General features: G+C 44.6%; 1 protein-coding gene across 2 annotated transcripts in view; it reads left to right on the plus strand.

Annotated features, from left to right (window-relative positions):
* The window catches only part of Asip (agouti signaling protein), a 117055-nt gene extending 114302 nt beyond the window's left edge, over positions 1 to 2753 (plus strand). For both annotated transcript variants that reach the window (XM_074074581.1, XM_020170277.2), the window contains one exon: positions 2477 to 2753. In XM_074074581.1, the coding sequence (XP_073930682.1) occupies positions 2477 to 2653 (177 nt within the window). In that variant the 3' untranslated portion in view covers positions 2654 to 2753. The remainder of the gene's footprint in view (positions 1 to 2476) is intronic.
* The last annotated feature ends 6772 nt before the right edge of the window (positions 2754 to 9525 follow it).

Genomic DNA, 9525 nt, shown 5'->3' on the forward strand with positions numbered 1-9525 from the left:
CTCCTGCCTGAAATTACACCATCACAGATTCCCAAACCTGACATTTCAGAACTGCTTCCACAACTTTTGCCGTATCTTGAGTTTCACCTATTTATTTAAAATCAAAACTTAGAAAAAAAATAGAACTATGATAGAAAACCAGTATCACTTGCTGTATAGATGGCAACTGTAAAAATAAGTGATAATAAAACATTGTTAATGAAGTTTAACTGGATGTCATTGCCTGCTGAACTGTGACTCTGAGGCCTGTTCTCTGTGTTAAAAGACAGATGGAAAGTGCTGGAGAAGCATTAAGGGCACGTTAACACCAAACTCAGTCTTCAAGCTGAGATAGGAAAAAAAGAATCATGAAAAAAAAAGGAGGGGGGTGGCTCAAGTGGTAGAGTGCCTGCCTAGCAGTGTGAGGCTGAGTTCAAAACTCAAAAAGAAAAAGGGAAGGAAGAGAGGGAGGGAGGGAGGGAGCAAGGAATCCTTTCTCACTCAGTGACTCAGGGCCATTTAATGTTCATGTATCACCTAAAATCAAACCACTGTAATATAGGTTGCTACATTGTGAGAAATGCTGGATTGAGGCATTGTTGAAATGCACACATTATTTCTGTTTTACTATGCCTCAGTTTACTCAGGTGACTAGGTATATGAGAGATAGGACCTGGCATCATGATTTTCTTTTGTGTGTGTGGTACGGGTTTGAACTGAGGGCCTCACATTTGCTAGGCAAGCGCTTTACCACTTGACCCACTCCATCAGCCCACTGTGTGATCTTGAGAAAGTCCTCTCTAGGCATGTTGCTGGCTGTAAAGTAAAGGAGACCAGATGATTGATAGATAATATATAATGGACAAATACATTTACATGCTGCACACTGGAAATACAGCAATGACTAACAGGTATTTTTGCTCTCATGGAGTTTGTAGGGAAAACAGGTGAGCAGCAAGTAAATGAATAAATAGGTTAAGCCAGGTGCTGTGCCTCATGGCTGTAATACCAGCTACTCCAGAGATACGAATCAGAAGGATCATTGTTCAAAGCCAGATCAGGCAAAAAGTTAGCAAGAATCCATCTCAGGGGGGGAAAAGGTGGGGGAGGGGTCAGGGAGGAGAAATGACCCAAACAATGTATGTACATATGAATAAATGAATAATAAAAAATTTTAAAAAAGAATCCATATCAACCAATAAGCCAGGTGTGGTGGTACACACCTGGCATCCTAGCTATGTGGGATGCATAAATAGGAAGATTGTGATCCAGGCCCACCCAGGCAAAAACATGAGCCCCTATATGAAAAATAAAGCAAAAGGTCTGGGGGGGGGGTGTGTGGCTAAAATGGTAGCATACCTGCCTAGCAAGCACAAGGTCCCTGAGTTCAAAGTCCAGTACTGCCAAAAAATATAACAGGTTTAAAATTCAAAAGATAAAGACTTAAATTAAAGCATGGCAAAAAAAGAAAATGAGGGAAGAATAGTCAGGGAAGGTCTCTCTAAGTAGGTGGCATTCAAATAAAACCTCAGTAATCTAGAGTAGCAATGTCTAATAGAAACACATTAGCCATATATATATATAAATTTTCTAATAGCCACACTTTTAAAAAAGCGTAACAGTTGCAACTGTCTTTAATATTTTATTTAACCCAATATATTTAAAATATTAACATTTCAACATGCAACCAATTTTAAAAGGTATTAAAATATTTTATCCTTTTTTATGCTAGGTCTTTGCAATCTGGTTATAGCTAACACAGCACACACATCTCAATTCCAGTGCTAAATCTTTAACAAAGTGAAATGTGGTCTTAATAAACTTGTGTTTAATGGGAAAAATATTTTACACTTCTTCAGTTTTAAATTTAAATTTTAGCTTCTCAGTTGCACTAGACTTATTTCAGTACTGAGTAGCCACATGTGGCTGTGACCACTAGCATTGGTAAGCCAGTAAAGACTGTCCCTAGGCTAGGGAGTAACAAGCTCAAAGGTCCTACCGCAGGAGAGGTGGGTAGGGGACAAGCCACAAGGGGCCTCAAGTGCAAAAAAGAAAGTTTGTTGCATTCCAAGTGCAAAGAGAAATCTGAAGGAGGCTGTAAGCAGAGGCAGCGATCATAGGTCTTCTTCGAGGTCCCCTGTCACTGGAGGTGGACTGTAAGGGGCCAGGACGACCGAGGGGAAAGAAAGATAGATGGTGGCCTGGCCCAGGTAAAGCGGTGGAGGTGAAATAGGAGGAACTACGAATCTACTAAGAAAACACAAATGACAGCCGCAAGATGGTCATTTTAAACTGTGGGGCCGAGTGGGATTTCCTAGGAAGAGAAAAGTCTGTAGGGAAGTGGAGGCAGAAGCGGAGGGCTTAGTGGGGGTGCGAGCGGGGACCGGCTGCGGTGTCCACTGCGGGGCCTCCATGGCCTGAGCAATGTGCAGGCAGAGATAAGAACGGGTGGGGCGGGCGTGGCAGGCTTGAGCAGCTCGGGCGTTTCCCTCCGCAGAAAAAGGATTCGATGAAGAAGGTGGCTCGGCCCCGGGCCCTGCTTCCCGCGCCCTGCGTGGCCACCCGCGACAGCTGCAAGCCACCGGCGCCAGCCTGCTGCGACCCCTGCGCATCCTGCCACTGTCGCTTCTTCGGCAGCACCTGCTCCTGCCGCGCGCTCAACCCCAACTGCTGAGCTTGCCTTCCCACCACGGGCGGGGCCGGAAGAGGTCGTGGGGCGGGACTTCCGGGCAGGGGGGCGCTGCTGGGGCGGGGGTTCTCTTGTGGGTGCGGCTTTCGGGCGTGGGCGTGGCTACTGGGGTAGGGGAGGAGCTTTCAGGAGGCGGGGCTTCGAGGAAACCTGGCTTGGGCTAAAATCAGAATACAGAATGTGTAGGTCGCTCCAAAGTGTGTGACTGTTTCTTTAAGGGACCCGAAAGCTCGCAGCCCTTAGGTCGAGCCCCTTCACCGCGAAGTCCCACGTACTGTGCACGCGCTACTCTCCTGAGGCTGGGGAAACCCAGTTAAGCCCCTCAACCCCCTACAACTGCGCTCTGGTATCCGCTTCTCCGGATCTGGCGGCTGGGGACGATGCCACACCCTGCCTTTAAACCTGAGAACACTAGTCTGCCTCCAAAACTGAGGAATGCCGACCCGGCCGGCCTAAAGGAGTCATTAAGGAACCGCCTCCAGTCTTTCGCCTTTTGGTGGCCCCCTCACCCCACCCCATCCCCACAAAAAAACAAGAGATGTTGGAACTCCATGTTCAAATCTCATTGAGCTGTCGGTTCCCCGGGAGTTGCGGATAAAGATGGACGGCTGATTGTAACTGGACGTTTGCTGTGGGTTTCTACAGCCAGAAAGGCATCTCTGGACCGATGGTCCTAGGGCCTTAAGAGGCTCCCAAACAAAGCTGTCACTCCAGCCCACTCCTCCCTCTCCCCCCAGGGATTTACAGAGGTGTTGGGACCTGGGAGGAGTTTTTCCCACCCTGGGCATTGATCTCCAGGCATTTTCCACTCATAGCCTAGAGTTTGGGCCCCCAGGTAAGAAGCAAGAATTCAGAGACCCTTCCTCATTCCTCACCCCAGCTCTGTCAAGGGGTATGAAAGCAGAGGGCCCGAATTGCAGAGTAGGTAGCAATCATTGTGCTGAAATATCAGGGACCTGTTGCCAAAAACGTTCCTTGAAATTCCACAGACTTGGTCTGAGAAACAGGTGCAGCATTGTATATTTGGAAGAACCCTGGGGTGGGGGGTCAGCACCTGAGATACTGCTTTTGGGAAAAGGAGTCAGAGGTGGAAGCAGGTTCTGCAGAGAAGGGCCAGTCAGGGTGAGGGGTCACACGGAAACCTGGCACTATTAGAGAAAGGGCTCCATATAACATCACCTACTTGTTCTTGACTGGGGGCACCCCTGTAGGTAGGGAGAAAAACTTAGAACACACACACACGCGCGTGCGCGCAGTCTGAGCTGTTCCCCAAGAAATTACTACAGTGTTCATAGCAGAAGATAATGAAAGGAGAGGGTGCTCTGTCCCTAAAATTCTAGAGAAAGACTATAAAATAGGAAAATGTGGAGCCCTTACCTCAGCCCTGGTGACCAGCATGTATCTCTGCCTTTGGGAGGGAGAACAGTGGGGCTTAGGGTACAGAATAGGCAAGGCCACCGCCTCTGACCCTCTTGTCCACTTGCCATTGTTCCTCTTTCAAATTCCTTAAAACTCCCTTCTTGCCAAGGACCTTTTCTCAACTAGAGATCCAACTAGTGACATACTTAGCTAGTATGGAAATGATGAGGCAAACACCTCTATTCAGGTAGCCCCTGGATTGAAAGGAGTGGCAAGCACACAGAGCACAAGAGGAAAAGAGGGGTGCTCCAGACTAGGCTGTCCACACAGTCCTGCACACTGGGTTTCCATTTACTTGTCTGTAAAATAGGAAATAACCATTCCTACTGTTCTTGTTATAAATCAGAGATAGTGTTGGTTCTCTATGCTTTAGCACACCACCACACACCCCCACGCAGAAAAGCTGCCAGTTGTTTGTTTTGTGTTCTGTCATTTAGGCTGCAAGCCCACAGGGCAAGAACCTTTTGTTCCTTGTACCACAGCTGCTGCTGAGCAAATGTCATCAATAATGAGAATATTGGGAACATATCGCAGCAACTGCTGCTGTGTTTTCCAGACAATGTTCACCAACCAGGCACCATTTGGCTCCCAGGGTTGAGGCTGGGATGCAAAGCTAAAGACTTAGTCCATTACTAACAAAGCTACTTAGCTGCTGGGATGGATGAGCATCCATCCACTCACTCATTCAGCAAATGTGTATTGAGAACCTTCTATGTGCCAGGTGCTATAAAAAAAAAAAAAATACAACATGGATGCTGTCTCAACAAAGTTTACAGTTCAGCGGTCCATGACCAATGGCCCTTGCTAGAATCTAGAACCCTCGTTAGCATATGTAATCTCTTCCCTCAAACTCAGTGCTTGCTTCTGTTGACTCACATCCCTGGTTAGGTATTTACCTGCCCAAGTTCCCCTTTAGCTTGAGATCCCAAGACTCCTTCACCTTTTCAGAATTCCTCCTCAAATGAACCAAGCCTTGTACGCACATATGAATAATAAAAGAAAAATGAAAAAAAAAAAAAAAAAAAGCAAGCAGAATTCCTCCTCAAGCCTTCAGTCTTGACAGCAAAGTTCTAGGCCTCTATAAAACTCTACCCAGTTTGATGACCAGAATTGAAGTTACATTTGTGGCTTGGAGTTATGGTTCCACTGTTATAAGGATCTTGGTACCTCACCTCATCTCCATCATCATTATTCATGTTCTCCCTCCCCCCAACCCCACCACCACCCCCTTTCTTTTTTCTTTTTGCAGTACCAGGGATCAAATCTAAGGCTTTGCAGTTTCCTCCAGCTCTCTTTAAAACACAGGGCCAACCCTGTCATGGAAAGATTTGCACTCCTAAGCCAGGCTACTTGGGAGGTTGTGATAGAGAGGTTTGAGGCCAGCTGGGGCAAGTAATTCTCGGGACCCCATTTCCAAAATAATCAGAGCTAAATAGACTGGAGGTGTTATGTAAGTGGTAGAGTGAGTTTAAACACCCCCCACCTAAAAAAAAAGATTTGCTCTACCTTTGTGGCTATTAATATATGATCACTTCTTTCTGTAGAGCATAGTCTTAAATTTGTGCCCAAAGATCTTATAATGTGGCCTTGAACAATTCACTTTTGATATGATTTCCCCATTTAAAAAGTGAGGAATAGCCGGTCGTGGTGGCGCACGCCGGTAATCAACGAGGCGAAGAGGATGAGGCAGGAGGATCACGAGTTCGAGGCCAGCCTGGGCTAAAAAGTGAGGAATAAGTCACTCAAGAGTATTTTGGCTAGCCTAAGGGAGGATAAAAGTGGGGAAAAGTGTTAGTCTACTAGACAAGATTAGGAAACCTCAAAGGAAAGGCTACACAACAGGCCTCTGAAAGGAAAGGACAGTACCATGAGGAGTAAGAGAGGAGCCAAGTGACAGAAATCAATGAATAATGTGTTCAGCACAAGATCACAAGGATAAGTCAGCTTCACCCTCTTCAGTCTACACTGGACCACTCAGAATTCCAGTTCCCAGCAAAGTCTGATTGACCTGACATAGTACCTGGGGAAGGGTGTTTCATCTTGACAGTGCCACAGAGTCCCTTTGTAATATAGGAGGGATAATTAGGAGAAAGTTGAGGACACAATTACTGGTGGGATGCAAAATTCACAGCTGGTCACTATGAGAGGGCTGGACTCTGTACTTACTATGAGGATGCTTTCAGCACCAGAATTTTGTGACATAATCTGAAGCAAGCAATGGTTTCAACTTTTTTAATTTTAAAGGGAAATGTCCTTTCTCAGATCCTTCCCCCCACTGTGTGTGCTGAAGATTGATCTCAGAACCTCAAGCATGCTAGGAAACACTACCACTGATCTATATACCCAGCCACCAGCTGAAATCTTAAAGGGGAACCTCATCATATTAAATTATTATTAAAATTAGTATAATGTTATGATACACACAAAAATTTGAAATTAGGGATTACAGAGTAACAGTTGCCTTTCTATATCAGTCTCAACTAGTCTTTTATTTTGGCTACACAGTCCTGAAAAAGGTTTAAATCACACAGAGAAGTTGTAAAAAGGTTCTTAACAGCTTACCCTATGACTTCGGAACAATCTTTATTAAACAGAAATAATAAGAGGTTTATTTCAGAATCTGGTCCAGGTGTTTTCCAATGTGCTAAATTTCAGTGTATACCACATTTAAAAACATATGTCTTTATTACATCTTTTAAAGGCTTCTATGTCTTTAAAAGTAGAAATTAAAACTTATGATTTCGCAGAAACAATATTCTTTAAAAAAAAAAAAAACACAACACTACCCTGAAGGGTAAAAGACCTCAGGACCTCAGACTCTTTGGATTAAGTCAACCCAAATGGCAATTGTTAGATCCTTATTTTAAATTCTTCCATCTGTTTGAACAACCACAAATCTAGCATCGCTATCCACCATTGGGAAATTACCTCCACTCATACAATATGAACTTTATAAAGGAATTTAACTCCAAGGGCCAATGAATTCCCATGTGTGAAGGAAACTGGACAAGTGAAGAAAAGAATGTGATTTGAGCTGAATTAGCCAAGCCATCTGTACTAAATTTCAGATTAATCTAGAGTAGACTTGTTACTCTCTTTCTTCTTCCATGGGCCAATGGAATAGGTATGTGTGTTTAGAGGCACGGTGGTTGAGAGGAAATATCTTTTAATAGTAAAACCCTTAAAAACTATCAGATGCTATGTTCACTCCCGAAAGAACCCTTCTACAGATAGCTTGCAGAGAATAATAGCTAATTACCAGCTCTCCTTGCTGAATATGAGAATTGTACTCTGGGAGGTGGCCCCTCAATGGTGGCAGTGATGATGATGTTGTTTGTGCCTTCTTGTTTCAAGGGGAGCCTAGCAAAAAGCTTTTCTGACTTGAGATCTTAAGATTTTCACACCTTCCACATCTCTAGAATTCCTGTACCCAATGGCTATGTAGACTACAATAGCAACAATACAACTACTTGAGTCCAAGCATAGCTTCGAAGTGTAGCTCCACTGGCACAGAGTAAGTTCCTGGGGTCACTCTTGCATCGCATCAGATTGCTAGCAAAAGTCATGGATTTGGGTCTGGACCAACTTGAGCCATGTGCCTGTCCTTGAACCAATTTGGAGAGTTGATTGATAAGAAACTGGTTAAAGCTGATAGACCAGGCCTCGATCACAAATATCTCTGCTATCCATCACCTCAAGCAGGTTTCTTAGCTCTGTCCCCTGGGGTAGTCCTGAGTGTCTCAGGAATGAGAATCTGGATTCCCTGGCTTTCCTGGAAACTCAGACCTCCAAAGTAGAGCTCACCACTGCCTGCTGCCTGGTGTAGTTCTCACTGGCATAAATGGGTCCCCATGACCTTTCCTGGGTTTTAGTCCATGCTCTCTCCAAGCCCTCTAAGCTGTCCCAGCCAGAACTTGAAAAGGCATCTCAATGCTTTTAGCCAAGAAGGGCCCTCCTATTGCAGCCAGCCACATGGAGGTCACAGGGCTTGGTGTGCAGAGATTCCTGACATGGAGGCAGACAGGTCTCTAAGAACTGTGGGGTGACTTTGCATAAGTCGTTTAAGCTCTCTAGACCTTTCTCCCCATCCAAATGCTGGTTTCTGCTTTATAGATGCTCTAACTTTAAGGTTCTTCCTAATTCTAAGAGCCTATGCTTTCTTTAAAATATTTTCTAATTTTACAAGTATTCTAAGTTCCCTGCCCTAAAACAGCTGCTCTGCCCCTCCTCCCCCCACCCATTTCTAGCACAGTACTTAAAATTCAACTTAAGCACAAGGCCACATTCAATCTCCAGTACCAAAAACAAAAACACTGAACATACAACTGTTCACATAGTATATCAATTGAGCATAAATACAACCATCTAAGGTGGATATTTCTGTCCCTCTTCCAAGTAAAATAATGATCCAGATTTCCTCCTTCTAAATCCCAGACCACTGCTTCACAAACCCCCAGTCCACATCCTCTTTTCTCCCTTTCCTGAAAAAGGATCTAGCAAGGGCCAGGCCAGGTAATACAGGACCATGAGCCAAACCTTTCTTCTCCCATGAAACTTTGATGGGGAGCCCAGACATCAGGAACAGGGTGGGGAAGTAGAAGACACATCCATCTTTCATTGTAGGTACCTGGTCAGTATCACACATGTGACAGATTATCAGACCTGAAATCAGAGGTATATCTGAAACCAGATGTGAAGGGAGGGGATTTTTTTTCTTTTTTTTTTTTTTAGGAAAAGGTTCTGAGAACTGGCAGAACATCTCAAAAAAACAAAAGGAGGGGGTAGTGGGGCAGGTGGGATAAACAATGTATACACATGTAAGTAAATGTAAAATCCATAAAATAGAAGAGAAAGAAAAAAAAAAAGGAAAGGAAAAGGTTAAGATAACAGAAACCAGAACCTCTAGAGGACCGGAGGTGGAGGACTGGGCTCTCATAGAAGGGAACATCTAGAAAGGTACATCCTGTGCCTGAGAAAAGGCAGACTTGTGGAAAGGGAGGTGCTTACACACAGGCAGGGACCTTTCTAAGGGAGTCACACAGCTGCTATGCAATGTAACTTCTGATCCAGGTCACAAGCAAGGTGAACAGCAGCCTCCCTCTTTTCTATAATTCATCATCTCAAAGGCCACATTGAGACTGAGGTGGAGCTGAGCAGCCCTCTTTGCTGGCAGCATTGCCTTCAGGGACTGGAGTGACAGTTCCAGTTATTGATCCTATTGAGTCCAGGCTTCCTTCCTCCTAAACCTGAACCTGTAGGTACGGAAAGGCCTTGGGTTTTGGTTTGAGTTCAACATAGTACAAAGTCCAGCTCATTCTTATGGCTCCTCTCAGAGCTTCAGTTTCCTGACCATAAACAAAGAAATTCAAGTCTCTACTCAAAACTTTTTATGAGGAAAAAGATCACATCTAAAAAATGGTTACTTAACACAATGCCTG

Source organism: Castor canadensis, chromosome 5, assembly GCF_047511655.1.
Source record: "Castor canadensis chromosome 5, mCasCan1.hap1v2, whole genome shotgun sequence".
Lineage (NCBI taxonomy): Eukaryota > Metazoa > Chordata > Mammalia > Rodentia > Castoridae > Castor > Castor canadensis.